Source organism: Callorhinchus milii, unplaced genomic scaffold (assembly GCF_018977255.1).
Source record: "Callorhinchus milii isolate IMCB2004 unplaced genomic scaffold, IMCB_Cmil_1.0 Scaffold29, whole genome shotgun sequence".
NCBI classification, from domain to species: domain Eukaryota; kingdom Metazoa; phylum Chordata; class Chondrichthyes; order Chimaeriformes; family Callorhinchidae; genus Callorhinchus; species Callorhinchus milii.
Genome location: NW_024704770.1, coordinates 2,038,412 through 2,057,766, shown reverse-complemented (window position 1 = coordinate 2,057,766; position 19,355 = coordinate 2,038,412). Strand labels below are relative to the sequence as shown.

The following is a 19,355-nucleotide window of genomic DNA, read 5'->3' as shown; positions in this document are numbered from 1 at the left end:
CAGTATGAGGCGTTCTAGGCCTTGGGGTGAGAGAGAGAGAGAGAGAGGGAGAGAGAGAGAGAAGGGTGAGGGGAGGGGGGCGGAAAGGGAGCTTTCCTCCTTCTTCTTTTCCCCCCTTTCCTTCCTTCCCTCCTTCCTTTTTTTCCCCTTCTTTTCCCCTTCCTCCTCCCCCCGACACAAAAAAAAATTAAGTCGACAATCTGAGGCGCTCGAGGCCTCGGAGGGAGAGAGAGAGAGAGAGAGAGGGAGAGAGGGAGAGAGGGGGAGAAAGAGGGGAAGGGAGGTATCGACACCGTCTTCTCCTTCTTTTTTGTCCCCCCCTTTCCTTTCTTTTTTTAACCCCCAAAATTAACTCGACACTCTGAGGCGCTCGAGGCCTTGGGGGGGGGGAGAGAGAGGGGGAGAGGGGAGGTATCAACACCGTCTTCTCCTTCTTTTTTTTCCCCCCCTTTCCTTTCCCTCCTTCTTTCTTTTCTCCCCCTTTTTCTTTCCTCTCCTTTTTTCCTTCCCTTCTTCCTTCCCCTTCTCCTTCGCTTTCAAGGAAAACCTTCTCGAAAGGCCGAGCGACCGAAGCGAGAGCCCTGGCGCATGCGCGCTGGGTGGCGGCGGCGGGGGGGGAGAGCGACGACCTCCGCTGGAGGAGTCCGCATGCGCACTGGCGGGGGGTGACGCAACCTCCGCTCGAGCTGGAGCCCTCGGCGCATGCGCGTTCTGGGGGGGCGGGGCACGCGGGCTCCAGGCACCAGACTCGGACGGCGCGTGCGCGTGGGGGGAGGGGCGGGGCGACCCACTGAACGGCGGGTTGGGGCGGGACTCGCGACCGCCGCTCGAGCGGTGGCGCATGCGCGCTGCGCAGTTGGACGAGGCGAGCCCTGAAGCGAGGCTGGCGCAGGCGCGCTGCGGCGGGAGGGAGGGAGGGAGGGAAGGAAAGGGGGGGGACGCTCAAACCCCGCCCCCCCCCCAAACACACGCGCGGGCGCGCGCGCGGGCACCTTCCGCTCGCGCTTGAGCTTCGAGCGCATGCGCGCTGCGGGGGAAGGGGGGGGCACCCGCTCGAGCTCAGCGAAGCTGGGGGAGGGGCGCTCGGCTGGGCAAGGCTGGCGCAGGCGCAGAGAGCGATTCCCTCAACTCCCCTCCCCCCCCCTCCACTCGCTCCAGGGCCTGCGCAGGCGCAGTGAGCCGATTCCCTCACCCGTCTCGCTCGAGCTCCGGGTGGGTGACGGTTGGCAGCGAAGCCGATTTGAAAGTCGGTCGGTCAGTCAGTCAGTCGCGAGCCGGAGGTGAAAGGCCCCCAATAACCCCCAATACCCCCCCCCCTTTATCGTGCTCTCTCTCTCCCCCCCCTCACGGAATGGAGCTGTGCGACAACCTTTTGATATGGGTGAGTAAGTGAGTGATATGAGGGGGTTTGGGGGTGTGTGTGTGTGTGGGGGGGGTGGGGGGGGGGTTGATGTCTCCTCACCACCTCTTCCCCCCCCCCCCCGCCCCTCGGGCTTAATTGTTTGTGCTCTCAGCCCTGACTGAGTGTGTGACGTGGAAGAGAAGAAAGGAGGGGGGAGAGAGAGTGGGGGGGGGGAGAGAGTGGGGTGGTGTGGGGGGGAGAGAGAGAGGGAGGGGGAGAGAGAGGGGGGGGGAGGGAAAGGGGAGGGGGGGGAGGGAAAGGGGAGGGGGGGAGAGAGGGAGGTGTGTGGGGGGAGGGGAGAGAGAGAGTGGAGGGGGGAGAGGGAGAGAGGGAGGTGTGTGGGGGGAGGGGTGAGAGGGGGAGAAAGAGAGTGGAGGGGGGAGACAAAGGGGAGGAGAGAGAGAGAGGGATGTGTGTGGGGGGGGAGATGGGAGGAGAGAGGGGGAGAGAGAGAGTGGAGGGGAGAGAGGGGGGTGTGGGGGGGAGGGAGTGGGGGAAAGAGAGGGGAAGGGGAGAAAAGAGAAGGGGGGGAGCGCGGAGGGCAAGGATGGGGAGGAAGGGGAGTAGAGAGGGAAAGGGGTGGAGAGGGAGGAGTGAGTCATGTGGAAGAGAAGAGAGGGGAGGTGGCGGGGGGGAGAGAGTGGAGGGGAAGGGGACAGCGGCCGGGGAGGGAATATAATATAACTTGTGAGTATCACCTCAGTGCAAGTCCCACACACAATACCCACTCTCTATACAGATGGATATCTCTGTACACCTCCCCCCGGCTCGGAGTCAGGCTCCGCCACTGTTAAGCGCTCTGAGACGCTACCCCGCGAGTTGTTGTTCTTCCCCCACTCTCTCCCCCTCCCTCCCCTCCGCCCGGAAAAGCGATCCGCCAAATCGACTAACAACCGGGTTCCTACTGACTACTATGTAAGGAGTAAGGAAACTTGCCTAAGGTGACCCGGGTCCTCTCGCTTGCGAGGCGACCCCTCTGACCACATATATGTGTGTATGTATATGTATATATATATATATAAAATAATAATAATCCTTGCATTTGATAGAGCGCCTCGTCACATCGTCGAGACGTCTCAAAGTGCTTGACAAGTGAAGTGTAGGGGCTGTGTGTTTTGAAGGCGAAGCAACAGAATATATCCTGTGCAGCGCTTTGTGGCATCTCAACGACGTGACGAGGCTCTATATCGGATAGAAGGATTATTAGTATTCCAACTATTTTTTTTCCCACAAAATAGTCAATCCGCCAAGGCGTATCAAATGCAATGATTATTATTACTACCGTCCCTCCGCCTCGTCCCTTTACCTTGCCCGCTTCAAGAATTATCTGAAGCCCCTCATCTTCGACCATGTTTTTGATCACCCTCCACCCTCCCCAATCCCGACCCCCCCCCCCCCCCCCCCCCCGCTCAGGTCCGAAACACTGATTGTCCAGCAGCTTTGGACGTCCTCACGACATGAAAGGCACTGCACAAATGTAAATAAGACCTCATTTTAAAAAATAAATCATAATTTGGGCACTCATATTGACTGTCCCAGCTCTTTGGAAGAACTATCCAATCAGTCCCACTCTTTTCCCCTATACCCCTTGCATTTTTTCTTTTTCAAGTACCTAGCCACTTAATTCCCTTTTGAAAGTTGTTATTGAATCACCCATTCAGGCAATGTATTCCAGACCGTAACAACTCTCTGGGTAAAAACATTTCTCCTCATCCGCGACTGTTTGTGGGACACTGTGGTGCGCAATTGGCTGCCACGTTTCGCCCACAAAATACACAATCACTACACTACAGTGTATTCTGTGAAGCGCTTTGAGATGTCTAAAACACGTGGTGAGGCGCTGTATCAAATGTAAGGATTATTATTATTCTCTTTTGTCTCACCTCAGCTGCAGACATTTCAGGTACCGGCTTCCTACACCAGTAACATGGAGCTGACCAGTGGAGTGGCTATTGCTCAGGTCCTCAATCAAATGTAAGTTGTATTTCAGAATGTATTCGGTATAGAGCCTGCGATTGAAACTTTCAGCCACTACGCCCCAAAACTCTGGAACACTCTTCTTCTATCCACCTGCCTCGCCCCCTGCTTTCCCATCTTCAGGTTGTGCCTGAAGACCTTCGTCTTCGACTGCGCCTACGTTTACGTCTCCCCTCCCCACGGCTCGGCGATGTGCTCCCGTCATCGTCAAGCGCTCTGGGACGCTACTCTGTGTGAGCGGCGCTGTATATATCGGAGTTGTTGGTGGGTAGATTCAGAACAAAGCTGTGGAAACACTACTTCAGTGAGCAAGTAATAAATGTTTGGAACAGGCTCTCTTGGGAGACACACAGTGGAAGCAGAAAATGTCAATTCTTCAAGAACAAATGAGATAATTTCTGTTATGAAGTAATATCTGGGGATACAGTATATAGTTTGGGACATACATGTGAAGGCAACTGCCAGGATGGTGGAAGGCGACCTGGATGGACCTTGCCTAGCAAATTCTTACGTTCTTATGTAAAGGAGATCAGGGTGTTCATGAGCTTAAATGCTGCATAGTAATGAGCAGTGTCTTGGGGTGGATTCTACTTGCAGGGTGGAGTCCTGTAACTCAGTTGGTTAGAGCACTTGCCTTGCATGCAAGAGACCTGGGTTTGATTCCCGGCGGGGCGAAACCTTGGGCAAGTTTCTTACTGCACACGCCTGATAATAATCCCTCAAGAAAAAAAACAATAATAAATTGGTCACTTCAATCCACGATTGTGGGATACTGCTGTGCGCAATTGGCTGCCACATTTCACCACAAATATACAGTCAATTCACTTTACAGTATGTTACTTTGGGATGTCCTCTCGACCTGAAAGGCGTTGTGTAAATGTAATTTGTTGTTGTTATTTCTTAAGTATTCTGCTTATTTACTCTGCCTATAATCTCTTCTTTAGTGATCCCTCTTGGTTTAATGAGACCTGGTTAGGGCGTATCAAGGAAGATAGCAATGACAACTGGAGGCTGAAGGTACAGTGCTGGACAAACAAAACATATTTGTCTTTCCAAAGGTCCACTTTACTTAAATTAAGCACATGATGTAAAGCAACCAAACAAAGCCTCTGGTGTGGGAACTATTCAGTGCCAGAAAACTTGCAGCACTTGTTATCACATTCTAAATTAAATACAAGTTTGTTTTATTTATTTCCAGAATATCATCTCTTTTTCGATTGTCATTCGGGTAGATTTTAAGGGTTAATTCCTCCCCAAATCCCACACCTAGTTTCTTTTTCCCAGCGCATTGGGATGTCCTCCTGACTCAAAAGGCGTAATATAAGTGTAATATTTTGTTGTTGCTGTTTCAAAAACTCAGCATTATATCGTAATTTGCTTTAGTGCCACAGTTTCAGATTGTGTTTTCTTTAAATTATAATTATCAATGTCACTCTTGATATCAACAGGTGAAATTTGCACCTGGTGAACTTGAATTAGGCTATATCACTTACAAATATTCCCAATGTGACACCAATGTGGAAGGTCTGGATCTATTGTATCACGTTCAATCTCTGAACAAAACCTTTGACCAACCTCGGGTTTATCTGACTGATTCTGTCTGACCGTTCTAATTTCTCATTTACAGGTAAGCAACCTGAAGAAAATCCTTCAAAGCTTGCTAGAATATTACCATGATGTAAGTATCCCTAAACACAGACAAGTACTCCACAAATCACTTAATTCCCTCGCACCTCCCTACCTCTCCGACCTGCTTACCTTCCAACGCCACCTCTCGCTGCCTCCATTCAGCTGGCTCTGGCCTCCTATTTGTCCCTCGCGTGAAACAACGTTATATAAATGCAAGATATTTTTGATTGCAGACCCATCTGGATTTAAAATCCTAACCCATCTGGATTTAAAATAATCCTTGCATTTGATACAGCGCCTTTCACATCTCCCAAGCGCTTCTCAAGGTATATAAAATGCACAGTCAATTCACTTTACAGTTATCCTATGAATCGCTTTGAACCGTCTCAACGACGTGATGGGATACTATGTAAAATGCAAGGATTATTGCCATTATTATATGAATGTTAATAAAGCGGCTTTGAAAACACACCACTGTAGTCCTGAGATATTGTTGATCTCCCTACAGGTTCTGGGTCACCAGGTCTCCGACGACCACCTGCCAGATGTTAACCTGATCGGGGAGCACTCCGACACTATGGAGCTGGGCCGAATGCTGCAGCTTGTGTTGGGCTGTGCGGTCAGCTGCGAGAAGAAGCAAGGTAAATCCCAGCCCACAGGGACACTGCTGTGCGCAGTTGGCTGCCGCGTTTCGCCCACAAAACACAACGGTCAATTCACTTTGACAGTGTATTCCGTGAAGCGCTTTGAGACGTCTCGGACGAGGCGATAAGGCGCGGTATTAAACGGAAGGATTATTATTATTATTTGCCTTTGCAGAATACATTCAGCAGATCATGACCCTGGAGGAGGATGTCCAGCATGTTGTCATGACAGCCATCCAAGAGGTAAGGCAGACAGCCGGATGCAGGTTAACCTGTCCAAAAAAGGGTAACCTTTTCACTGAGCGCCTTGGGTGTCCAACAACAACTTGCATTTACACAGTGCCCCTCGTGCGATCCGCCAATTGAATAACAACCCGGTTTCTACTTAGGTAAACAGCAACAGCAACAAAATTACATTTGTAAAGCGCCTTTCACGTCGGGAGAACTTCCCAAGGCGCTGAACAGTCGGGGATCAGGACTTGAGCGTGGGGGAGCAGGGTTGGGATGAGGAAGGGCAGAGGAGGTAGGAGGGCGGCTGAAAGCACGGAGGCATGTGGATATGGAGTAAGGAAACTTGCCTAACATTTCGCCCCGACCCTGCCCCAGAATCGAACCCAGGTCCTCTCGCTTGCGAGGCGAGTGCTCAAACCACAACGCTACAGGATTCCACTTAAGCTGTTAATTGTTTACTCTCTCTCTCTCTCTCTCTCACTCCTCAGCTTTTAACCAGAGACACTGTGGATTCTGTCCAAAATGATGCATGCAGTGACATGGACTTCCAGGTAACCTTTTACTTTGAAACACTGGGAATCATGTTCTAAGGGGACAAACACGCTGTATCTATTGATAGCTTAACAATCTACCACTGTTCGTGGGCCACTGCTGGGCGCAATTGGTTGCCGCGTTTTGCCCACAAAATATACAGTCAATTCACTTTCCAGTAACTCCTGTGAAGCGATTTGAGATGTCTCAAATATGTGATAAGATGCTATATCAAATGCAAGGATTATTATATCAATTTAGGTGTGGGAGAAACTCAGGGCATGACTCGATCAGGTCAAAGCTGTCCCGTGGCTACCAGTGTCAATGTTTCGTTTTTAACAGTGATTGATCGGAGCAAAGACTAGAATAGTTTCTCAGTGCGATAAAGTGTGTCTTCTCTCCCCGCAGTTGAAGAAATTTAACTTGAGCGACGAAATAGATTCAAAGGAGGAACTATCACAGCGATGCCATTATCTGGATCTGCAGGTGGGCATTCCTAAATGAGCAGAAAGAACTCTTCTGTTAAAATCTATCGAACGCTATTTAGAAGCGAGCCAGTCGGCAATTATGGCTGAGCTGCATTTTATTGACCATGCGTTCTATTTGCGCAGTGTGGCTGGCTTCTTGCTCTCTTTGGAAGGATCCCTGGTACCATGGAGTCCTGCAGCTTAATAGTTAAGAGCACTCGCCTCGCAAGCGAGAAGACCTGGGTTCGATTCTCAGTTAGGGCGAAACGTTGGGCAAGTTTCCTTACTGCACACACGTGCCTCTGTTTACCGAGCAGTAAGTAGGAACCCGGTTGTTATTCGATTGGTGGATCGCTTTTCCGTGGGTAATAATCCCTTCAAAAAATTTAAGAATAATTTGGTCATTCAATCCAAGACTGTTTGTGGGACATTGCTATGCTTAATTGGCTGCCGCGTTTCGCCCACAAAATGCAGTCAATTCACTTTACAGTATATCCTGTGAAGCGCTTTGAGACGTCTCTCAAGACTTGATAAGGGGCTATATCAACAGTGCAATGGGATCACACCATCACTGTGGCGTGCTATCCCATACACATCCAAGCTGGCTTGACTGATGTTTCCTAAGAGTAATTTGTCTAATGCGTTTGCTTCATAAAGGCTAAAGGATAACTGGCCAAATCTCTCTAAGGGTCTCCAGGTGAAGGTAAGTTTAAACCCACAGCTCTCATTCTCTTTCGAAAGAAAAGAGCAGCTCTAACAGTGAATGCTGACATGGTTGCAGCATGTGTTAACATGTTGGCAGCTGAGAATCTGCATGAGCGCACTTTGTATTAACAGTGAAACCTAACCCCCGCTACAGGCATGGCTTCCATTGTATCATGGCTAAATGTCCTTCCAAATGATGCCAACACTATATAATCGTTGTAAGACTGTGTCAAGGTTTGTTGTACTGGTTTAAATGTGTTTCAATGCTCAGCCAGAATAAAAGCGATTAGATTGCCGAGCAGAGCAAAACCTTAGGCAAGTTTCCTTACTCCACATGCCTATTTACCTAGCAGTAAGTAGGAACCCGGTTGATAGTCGATTGGTGGATCGCTTTTCCAGGGGTAATAATCCCTTCCAAAAAAAAAGATAATAATAATGATTTTGTCACTCAATCCACGACTGTTTGTGGGACTCTGCTGTGCGCAATTGGCTGCCTCGTTAAGCCCACAAAATATACGGTTCACTCCACTTTACAATATATTCTGTGAAGGGCGTTGAGACGTCTCGAAGACGTGATAAGGCGCTATGTCAAGTGCAAGGATTATTATCTTGTATACAGCTTTATATTAAAGGGGACGTGCATCATATTGAAGTCATTAACCGCTGCTTGTTAACTGATGTCCATGCATGCAGCTGTGCTGCTAGGTGTTCATAGGTGTCAAAGCTGTGACAATTTTCACGAATGTCCTGTGAAGAGAAAGTGGGTTGGATGGGGAGAGAAGGCAGAGGAGGTTTTATTTGGTTCAATGTCAAGTGATGCCTACTTTTACGTTTTGTGAGGGGAATATAAGTGTTCCTGTGGTCGCTCTAATTACCTAGCAGTAAGTAGGAACCCGGTTGTTAGTCGATAGGCGGATGGCTTAGCGGGAGTAATAATCCCTCCAAAAGAAAAATAATAATAATTTGGCCATTCAATCCACGACTGTTTGTGGGACGCTGCTGTGCGCAATTGGCTGCTGCGTTTCGCTGAAAAAATACGCAGTCGATCCACTTTACAGTGTATTCTATCAAGCGCTTTTAGACGTCTCAACGACGTGATAAGGCGCTGCATCAAATGCAAGGATTATTATTTATTAGAGGGCAAAATGGGCGAGTAGGCAACACACAGCAAACTGGGGTGCCGCCTACTCTTGGTGTCTTTATACTCCTCTCCGCTCCCTCCGCGATTGTCACCATTGCAGGTTTGTCTCCACAGATCGCAGCTCTGCATGACGAGAAGAACAGTCTGGCGTTGGAAAACAAGACCTTGCTGGAGCGAATAAACCGTTCGGATTCCTTCGAGGAGTCCAGCAGCATCACCAACAAGAAGCTCCTGCTGCTGCAGAGCCAGCTGGAGCAGCTACAAGAGGAGAACTTCAGGTCCGTAGCTGGTTCTGGTATTTCTTATACACACTTGCCTACAAACACTCAGTCACTACACTTAGGTGGAGTCCCGTAGAGTAGTGAAACACTACATGTAGCAAATTGGTTAGCCCGCTCGTCTTGCAAGCGAGAAGACCCGGGTTTGATTCCCTGACTGTCCAGCGCCTTGAGACGTCCTCCCGACGTGAAAGGCTCTGTATGAATGTCATCTGTTTGGAACAGGTTAGAAGCAGTGAAAGATGACTTCCGCATCCGGTGCGAGGATTTGGAGAAAGACCTCTTTGACCTTCAACACAGGAACGATGATCTGACCAGCCTGGCGGAGGAATCGCAGTCTTTAAAGGACGAGATGGACATTTTAAGGTGAGTTGTCCCCTTCGCTAGCTAATCCAGTCTCCTCGAGATTTTTGCTCAGTGGTTAGAGCACTCGCCTCGCAAGCAAGCAAGAGGATCCGTTTGATTCCCAGGTAGGGCAAAATCTTAGGCAAGTTTTCTTCCTCCACCTAGTAGTAAATAAGAACCCGGTTCTTAGTCGATTGCCGGATTACTTATCGGGGTGTAATAATTCCTTTAAATAAATAAATTGATCACTCAATCCACGACTGTTTGTGGGACGTTGCTGTGTGCAATTGGCTGCTGCGTTTCACCCATAAAATACAATTCATTTTGCAGAATAGTCTGTGAAGCGCTTTGAGACCCCTCAAAGCCGTAATAAGAAGCGAGATCAAATACAAGGATTAATACTATTGTTGTAATGTTGTTTCCAGGCACTCTTCAGACAGAGTTAGTAAACTGGAGGCAACTGTGGAGGCTTACAAGAGGAAGCTTGAAGATCTAGGAGACTTGCGGAGGCAAGTCAGACTGCTGGAGGAGAGGAACACTGTATACATGCAGAAGACTTGCGACCTGGAAGAGGAGCTGAAGAAAGCAAATGCTGTTCGTGGTCAGTTGGAAGCTTACAAGAGACAGGTAATGTGGAGCTACGGGCTCTGCTTGTTCCTCATAAGTAATTCCAGGCGACAAATAGTATGGGCCTAAGTTTCCTTACCCCGTGCACACACTTCTGTTTACCTAGCAGTAAGTAGAAAACCCGGTTATTAAGTCGATTGCTTTCCAGGGGTAGTAATCCCTTGGTCGCTTAATCCATGACTGTTTGTGGGACACTGCTGTGTACAATTGGCTGCCATTATTCGCCCACAAATACACAGTCAATTCACTTTACAGTATATTCTTTGAGATGTAGTGACAATATGGTAAGGCGCTGTATCAGATATAAGGATTCTTATTGGCTATCTGTGGGGCATTGCTGGGTACAAATTGACTGCCAAGTTCGGCTAAAAAACACAGTCACTCCACTTTACAGTACATCCCGCAAAATGTTTTGAGGCTTCAAACGCGAAAGGCGCCACGTCAAAAGCCAGGATTGTTGTGTTTTCGATGCTGCGACTAAAGCCGAACTTTTATTTCCGCAAATCGGAAGTGCTTTTCTGTTGACTTTCAGTTTGCTTCCCTGACGGCTGGCTTCTTTCTCTTCTCTTCCCCCCTTCCCCGCCGCCCTGCGCCCCTCTGCAGGTCCACGAGCTGCACAACAAGCAGTCCGAAGAGTCGATGAAGGTGGAAAAGTGGCAGTTCGAGTTCAAGCACCTCCAGGAGAAACATGACGCACTGCTCAAAGAGAAAGAGGTGAGGCCTCGGCACTTCTTTCAGGAAGACAGAAGTAGACCGTTTAAGGACATTTTCTTTGGTCAGCCCGGTGTCTGACACACGCGTAATCCCATCTTTATACTCAACAGTATAGTGGTTACTGCGCTCGCCTTGCAAACAAGAGGACCTGGGTTAGATTCCCGGGTGAGTCAAGACAAAACCTTAGGCAAGTTTCCTTACTCCACACACGCCTTTGTTTACCTAGCAGTAAGTAGGAACCTGGTTGTTAGTTGATTGGCGTATCACTTTCTGGAGTTAATAATCCCTCCCTCTTCCCCACTCCCACAAAAAAAAGTCACTCAATTCACAACTGTTTCCAGGACACTGCTGTGCACAATTGGCTGCCGCGTTTTGCTCACAAAAGACACAGTCAATCCATTTTACAATATATTCTAGGAAGCGCTTTGAGGCATCTCAACTGTGTGATATGGCGATATATCAAATACAAGGATTATCATGATATCATAACAGAGAATATGGGATGGCAATCGCTGGATGCTGACTTAAATTCACAGTAAAGTAACCAGCAGTTTTTTTTTCCCCAGAGGTTGATTATAGAGAGAGATGCTCTCAGAGAGACCAATGACGATCTGAGGTGTGCCCAAGTCCAACAGACGTTTTTGCACCAAGCAGGTAAGTGCCTTTTTTTTACACCTCTCTCCCTGTAAGATTCAACCCGCTGACTATAACAGTACAAGCCTCAACTCACAGACCACACTGATGTCCTGTTTCAGTGGTCTCCCCTTGTTTATAATGCTAATAATCCTTGCATTTGATATAACGCCGTTGAGACATCTCAGAACTTAAGAGTCTTGTAGCTCGGTGGCAAGCGAGAGAACTTGAGTTTGATTCCCGGCAGGACGAAACGTTGTGCAAGTTTTCTTGTTCCACACACACGCCTCTGTTTACCTAGCAGTAAGTAGGAACCCAGTTGTTAGTCGATTAGCGGATCTCTTTTCCAGTAATAATTCCTTCCAAAAAAAATAATAAACGTGGATAGTAAACAATCCAGGACTGTTTGTGGGACACTGCTATGCACAGTTGGCTGCCGTGTTTCACCCACAAAATACACAGTCAATTCACTTTACAGTAGGCTAAATCAAACGCAAGAATTCTTAAGATTATTATTATAAAAGCGCTTCACAGAATATACTGTGAAGTGTATTTTGTGGGCGACAAAACCTTGATATCAGTCGTGATCTGAAAAGCTGAATGAACATCTTTGTCCTCCTCAGATGCAGTTTGTGATGAAGAGAATATGTCCATTGACAACCTTGCAGCCGAAATGATTCCCGCAGAGCTCAAGTGAGTCCGTGTAACGCCAGTTATCCCACCACCACCACAACAACAACTTTGCTAGAGCGCCCTTTGTGTGGGGTGGTATCTCGGAGCGCTCGATGCAGTAATGGGGGGCGGGGGGTGGGGGGGAATGGTAGGGTGGATGTTCTGGAGGGATGTGATCAGATGGGCCAAAGGGCCTTCTTCATCCAGACCGATTTTGCGGTATCATTCAGCCCAAACCATTGGCAGGAAAAGCTTTCATCAGTTTTAACTTTAGGCTGTACAAAATCTTGTCCTCGGGGATTTTTTAAAATGAAGATTTTTAATGGGATGAGGATGATGTCTTTTATAATAATAATAATAATACTCTTTGATACAGCGCCTTATCGCGTGTTCGAGACGTTTCCCACCCCTCCTCCTATCATTAACTGCTACTCCTGCCACTGCGTGAAGGGCACTATATAAATGCAAGTTGTTGTTGTTGTTGTTGTATGTAAATGCAAGTTGTTCGTTCTTGTTAAGTGCCCTTTGGCTTTGCTCAGGCGCTGTGTGGGGGCAGTGACCAGGGAGCACCACTAGGGGCTGCAAACGGGTCATCAAAGTCTTCTGGCAGCTGAAATCCCAGGTCTCAAATAAAACTTAACTCACTGCTCAGTTTGGGGGAATTTGGTTGCAATTTGAGTCGTCGAGGCCTGAGATGATGAACGCATGGACGAGGGTTTCGGCTGCGTTTGGGGCTAAAGAGAAGGTCGGTGGCGGAGTTGGAGGAAAGCGGTCCTGGTCAGGATAGTGTGGGAGCAATAACGAAGGCGGGGAGGGAGGAGGCAAGACAGAGGGATTTAAGGAGAGAGTTCCGGGGCTTAGAGGCTGAAGGCGATGGTGGAGCGGAGGGCGTGAGGGAGAATTAGGGAGGCTGGAGCCAGACAAGCGAAGGATTGTGTGCACAGAACGCTGACCTGTAGCGATTGGACTGTCTTTAGGGAGAAGGTCATTCATCTGCAGCATGAGAATAAGGTGCTGCGTCTACAGCAGGAGGAGACGTACAATGACCGGATAACAGAGTTGCAGAGCATCCTCGACGATGCCAACAGGAGCCGACACAAACTGGAGAATGAGAACAGGTCAGTCAAAAGCCCTGATATTAATAATAATAATCCTTGCATTTGATACAGCACCTTATCACGTCTTCGAGACTTCTCAAAACGCTTCACAGGATACACTGTAAAGTGAATTGACTGTGCAATTTCTGGGTGGCAGCCAATTGCGCACATCAGTGTCCCACAAACAGTCGTGGATTCAATGGCCATGTTATTATCATTATTTTTATTCACTCCTTTTTCAGGAGGACAGCGCAAGGACTAAGCTGGGAATCTTATACACACACACACAGACACACAGACAGATCTTGTAGCGTAGTGGTTAACGCTCTTGCGTTGCAAGTGAGAGGAACTGGTTCCCGATTCCTGAGCAGGGCGAACCTGTAGGCAACTCTCCTCACTCCACATGCTTCTGCTTACCTAGCAAAAACATTTGTTCATTCGATCCACGGCTGTTTGTGGGACACTGCTGTGCGCAATTGGCTGCTGTGTTTCGCCCACAAAACACACACAGCTACTGCACTTTACGGCATGTCCTGTGGAGCGCTTTGAGACGTCCTGGGGTGAAAAGCGCTGTATCAAATGTCAGGCTTACTGTACAGCAATTATGATTAATGTGCTCCAGGTTGAATCAGCAACAGATCAATGAGTTGCGGTCGCAAGTGGATCAGCTACAACTTGCTCTACAGGAGCAAGGAAGCAAAGCAGAAGATGTGAGTACCTAAGCTGTACTGAGAGGCTTTGATGTTGGGTGGGTCACTCACTCACTCGGTCACTCACTCACTCACTCACTCACTCACTCGGTCACTCACTCACTCAAAAGTCTGAACGTGTTCTGTGTTGCAGATCGCAGATACATCAAGTGAAACTAGAAAGTTATCACATACTAGAATCCTAGAACGTTAGTGAATGGAAACCTGGCCCAACCAGCCTGTATGTTTCCACGTTCAGTACCTCTGAACACGTCATCTCGCTCGCTCTCTCTCTCTCATCATGTGGGCACCCGCAATGCATCAACGTAATTTGGATTACAGTGTGAATTTGTGTTGCTAGTATAATCAATGGTATTGATAACATGAGGCTACACAGGTGCTAGTCCGCTTGGCTTATCCCTTCCCTCCTCTTTCCCCCCCACTTCCCGCCCCCCCAAAAAAAGATTGCAAGCAAGTTAAAGCTTCAAAGGTGTTAAATTAAATGCACTTGTAAAGTGTTAACCTTTTCGGTGCAAGTTATATTGATAATTTTGATATAACGCCTTATCACGTCTTCCAGACGTCTCAAAGCTAATTTGAATGAGTGATGTGCATAACAACCCTTGGCTTATTAATGTCTAACGCATGTGTTTCTCTCTCTCTTTCCCCCTGTTGTGTGTTGTCGTCTGCAATAGGCCATTGTAAGTATACTAGCAGGCTGAAATTCATGCAAATTTACTGTTTTGCACAATATAATAATAATAAAAATACAAGCACAAATCAACAATAAAAACATATTGCAGCCTGAAATTCCAGTTAACATCATGACCATTTTCTAAGTCTTTGATTCTCTTAAATGCTTTCATTCTCAAATGATTACAAAGAGAGGGGTTTACTCCCAGAATACTTGATTTTCCTTACCTGTGTTGTATTGTTTTTAATGGTTTTCAGCTGTCGATTATCCTTTTGAAGACTGCAACGGGGTCTCCCAGCAATAATAATAATAATCCTTTCATATATTATACCTAGCGCCTTATCGCGTCTTCGAGACATCTCAAAGCACTTCACAGAATATCCTAATATCCTTGTAGTTACATATTATTATTGAAAGAGGAGAGGGAGGGATTCCGGGATGGCGTTCCGGAGAATGGGGAGAGGTAGTTAGTAATTATCAATAATTAAGACTTTCAGTGAAACATGAAGCATCTGCACTCCAGCCATCTAACCATGTCCTGGGGGCAATCATGGACCTTTGTTAATTTTCTCTCTCTCCTCTCTCTCTGTCTTTCCCCTCGCAGTCAAATCTGCTGAAACGCAAGCTGGATGAGCACTTGTAAGTAGAGCATTCCTCCCTCAGCCTTGCCTTTCAGGGCTTCAGATAAATTTAATGGCATCTCGAAGACCTGACAAGGCGCTAGATCAAAAACAACGAAGGAAGGAAGATGAACGACACTCCCTACAGCGATTTGAGCTGTTTTCAAAAAAAACAGTGAGATGTTAAATAATAATAATACTTGCATTTGATATGGCGCCCTATCACTTCGTCGAGATGTCTCAAAGCACTTCACAGGATACACTGAAGTGAATTGGCTGTGTGCTTTGTGTGAATTTTTTAAACATAATATCCTGCTTTCTGGCACTATGTTTCGCTCCCCCCGAACTGCCCGCTAACCCCAGGAATTTCCTGGTCTTTTTCATTTATTTTTTTCAAAAGATCCAAAATGTATTACAACAGCGTAAATTCTCAATCAACCCCACTTGCCCTCTGACGTGAAAGGCTCTGTGTAAATGAAACTTGTTGTGATATCTCCCGTGTCTCTGCAGAGAGAAGCTACACGAGGCCCACACAGAACTGCAGAAGAAGCGAGAGTACATCGATGACCTGGAACCCACAGTCGACAGTGTCAGTGAGTAGCCAAACTGAAGCCGGACATGGTTGCTGTCTAGTGGTTGGTGGCAGTGGTTAACAACACCACCAATACATGACATTTATCCAGCGCCTTTCACATCGGGAGGACGTCCCAAGGAGCTGGGCTGGACAGTCAGGGATTTGGACCCGAGCGTTGGGTTGGGATCAGGAGGGTTGGAGCTCAGGGAGGGTCGGGGTAGGAGAGTGTCGGTCAAGAGGAGGGTCTTGAGACGTGCCTTGAAGGAGGGAGCCAGGCGAAGGGACTGTGGGATGGAGTTCCAGAGGGTGGGGGCAGAGGCCTGATCGACGATGGTGGGGTGGGCCATGGCGGGGAGGGGGTGTGAGGCCGTTAATGCCTGATTCTGGTCTCTACAGCCGCTCGCAAGATCGATGAGCTAGAAGAAGTTCTGAAGAAGAAAGATGAAGACATGAAGGCCATGGAGGACAGATACAAGAAATACTTGGAGAAGGCACGGACAGTAAGTCCCGTGTAAAACCCCGACTATCCAGCGCCTTGGGACATCCTCCTGCCGTGAAAGGCGCTGTGTAAATGTCATTTTGTATTGTATGGAAGGAATCATGGACATTTACAGTGCAGAAGGAGCGCTTTCGGCCCATTAACTCGTTAATAATAATCATAATAATCTTTGCATTTGATATCACATCTTATCCAGTCTTTGAGACATCTCAAAGCGCTTCACAGAATGTACTATAAAGTGGAATGACTGTATTTTGTGAGCGAAACGCGACAGCCAGTTGTGCACAGCAGCGTCCCCACAAACTGTCGTGGATTGAGTGACATTATTATTATATTTATTTTTTTGGAAGGATTGTTACCCCCGGAGAGCAATCCGCTAGCAAGTGGCTCCTATTTACTGCGAGGAGTGAGTGGGTGGGTGTGTGTGTGTGTGTGTGTAGTAAGGAAACTCTCCTAATTTGAGTAATTTTTTACCGTGGAGTCATTTTTTTCCCCCTCAGGTGATTCAAACTCTTGACCCAAAGCAAGCGACAAGAACTCCACCGGAAGTTCAAGCCTTGAAAAACCAACTGCAGGAGAAGGAGGTTAAGATTCAGCTCTTAGAGGTAATGGGGAACCCTTGTCTTCCCCCCCACCCCACGCCCCCCCTTCTCCCCCACTCCACTACCTGCCACCTCCACTCGCCCGGCTCCAGCCTCCTCCACGTCCCTCGTCCCCTCCGCTCCACCATCAGCAGCCGCGCTTTCAGCCACTGCACCCCCGAAGCTTTGGAACTCTATCCCTCAATCCCTCCGCCTCACCCCATCCTTCCCCTCTTTTGGATCACAACTGAAGACCTTCCTCTTCGATCGTGCTTACGGTCACCTCCTCCCTCCCTCCCCCCCCACCTGCTGGGCATCAGACTCCACCACTGATGAGGGCTCCGAGACCCTGCCCTGCTTGAAGGCCACTGTGTTGTTTAAGTGCAAATGTGTGCGTTGACTTTGCCTCTTTTTTTTCTCTCCCTCTTGTCAGCACGACTTCGAAAAAAACAAGTCGCAAAGAGATCAAGAAGAGAAACTGATCATCAGCGCTTGGTATAACATGGTGAGGCAGCACACAACTGTAAAGCCGTAGCTTTTCATTGCGGAATAGCACCATGACACCTTATGCTGGATAAGTCGTCTGTCCATCAGACAAGACGTCAAGCTGAGCTCCCCGTCTGCCTGTTCAGGTGGACGTTAAAGATGTTAGAGACGTCTCGAAGACGTGATAAGATGCTATAGGAGTCCTGTAGTTAGAGCACTTGCCTTGCAAGCGAGAGGGCCTGGGTTCAATTCCCAGCGGGCCGAAATGTTGGGCAAGTTTCCTTACTCAAAACGCACGCCTGTTTACCCAGCAGTAAGTAGGAACTCGGTTGTTAGTCGATTGGCAGATCGCTTTTCCGGGGGGTAATAATTCCTTTTAAAAAAAACCAATAATAATTTGGCTTACAAATATACAGACAATTCACTTTACAGTCTATTCTGTGAAGCGCTTTCAGACAACTAGAAGGTGCAAGGAGTATTATTATTATCCCGCGGGGCTATTCAAAACGAGAAGGGAGTATATGTCTCTCACCGTGTCCTGGCCGACAATCCCCCAGATAATTAGATACGTCATTAAAAAGGACAAAAGTGCAGGGCTATGGAGGTAAGAGTGGGGGGAAGTGACTGTATTTTGTGGGCGAAACGCGGCAGCCAATTGCGCACAGCAGCGTCCCACAAACAGTCGTGGGTTGTGTGACCCAATTATTTTTTGAAGGGTTTATTACCCCGGAAAAGGTCGACTTAACGGGTTACTACTTACTGTTGGGTAAACTGCTATATCAAATGCAAGGATTATTATTATTATTATATTTCCTGTTGTCCACAGGGGATGGCTCTGCACCAGAAGGTAACTGAAGACCGGTCACGGGGAGCCGGCCAGGCACAGTCCTTCCTGGCCCAACAGAGACAAGCTACCAACGCTCGGAGAGCTCACCCCAACCGGCTTCAGCAGTCTGTAACCCGATAAGACACCTAGCGCACACACATACACACACACACACACCGCACGTGCTCTCTCTACCTTTGTCTCTTCTCTCACGCTCTCTCACGCATTCTCTCTCAGGCGTACGCACCACTCTCACTCTCTCTCTCTAACTCTTTCCAGCTCTCTCACACATACTCTCTCTGCCTCTTGACTCCCTTACACTCTCTCGCGCATATTTTCTCTCGCGCGCACGCAAACACCGCTCACACTCTCACTCACTCTCTCACTCTTTCACTCTCTTTCTCTCACTCACACACACTCTCTCACACACAAGGACACACTAGCCCAGAGACCCATTACTTTAACACAAAGGCCATAACCTTTTTCTACAAGTTTTTTATTAACGAAATGTTCAGTCTGAATTTGGGACCGGGAGGATTTGGATGTCGGGTTCTTGCCAGCAGCCTTGTGTTGTTCCGTTTATATAAAAGTCAACCCACGTAGAATTATTATTATTATTACAAACACTAATTCTGATCAGTGCGGTCAGCTGGGGAGCTGCAATTAAAATATTACAAATAACAATAATAATTGGCTAACTGAATCCCCGACTGTTTGTGGGACACTGCGGTGCACAACTGGCTGCCACGTTTCACCCCTATATAAAAAAATATATAGTCGATTCCCTTTACAGTATATTCTGTGAGGCGCTTTGAGACGTCTAGAAGATGTGCTAAGGCCCTGTATCAAATACAAGGATTATTATTATACCACAGGTGTTGCAAAATGATTGCCACGTAAACTCAATTAATTTCCCCTTCCCACCCATCCTCCACCCTTTTATTTGTTGCTTATTTTTAGTGGATTGATTCCATGTTTATGCTGCTGAGATGTAAAAACTGAATAGAACAGAGGAGTTTTTCTTTTAGTTTTGAAGAATTTGAGATTCTTTCTATTAATGATTTTGTAGAGTTTTGTGTTTAAACACCAGTCTTATCACGTCGCCAGACTTGGTACATCACACTACAGGATGTTTCTTGTGAGTTCGATTTTTATTAGTTTCTTACAATTAAAATAAAAAGGTCCTTTCTTTTTTTTTTGTCCTTCACAGTGGCATGTCGTCATAATTTGCTCCCAAGTTCACGACTGTTTGCGGGACATCGCTGTACGCGATTTCGCCCACAAAAACCTCTC

The 19,355-nt window shown here is 47.6% G+C and overlaps 1 protein-coding gene across 2 annotated transcripts; it reads left to right on the top strand.

The window, feature by feature from the left end:
- The first annotated feature begins 1,302 nt into the window (after window positions 1-1,302).
- LOC103191124 (hook microtubule tethering protein 2) lies at window positions 1,303-19,264 on the top strand. 2 transcript variants are annotated; one of them, XM_042344643.1, is made up of 23 exons: window positions 1,303-1,381; window positions 3,291-3,376; window positions 4,324-4,396; window positions 5,007-5,057; window positions 5,517-5,649; window positions 5,828-5,895; window positions 6,372-6,434; window positions 6,823-6,900; window positions 8,842-9,005; window positions 9,231-9,371; window positions 9,776-9,977; window positions 10,581-10,691; window positions 11,258-11,345; window positions 11,948-12,017; window positions 12,974-13,114; window positions 13,716-13,803; window positions 14,478-14,483; window positions 15,081-15,115; window positions 15,607-15,689; window positions 16,067-16,170; window positions 16,670-16,774; window positions 17,184-17,255; window positions 18,063-19,264. In XM_042344643.1, the coding sequence occupies exons 1-23, from the start codon at window positions 1,352-1,354 to the stop codon at window positions 18,201-18,203; spliced, it is 2,133 nt and encodes a 710-aa protein (XP_042200577.1). In that variant the 5' UTR covers window positions 1,303-1,351; the 3' UTR covers window positions 18,204-19,264. The 2 variants fall into 2 exon arrangements, with proteins under 2 accessions (XP_042200577.1, XP_042200578.1); XM_042344644.1 differs by lacking the exon at window positions 14,478-14,483.
- Window positions 19,265-19,355: the final 91 nt, after the last annotated feature.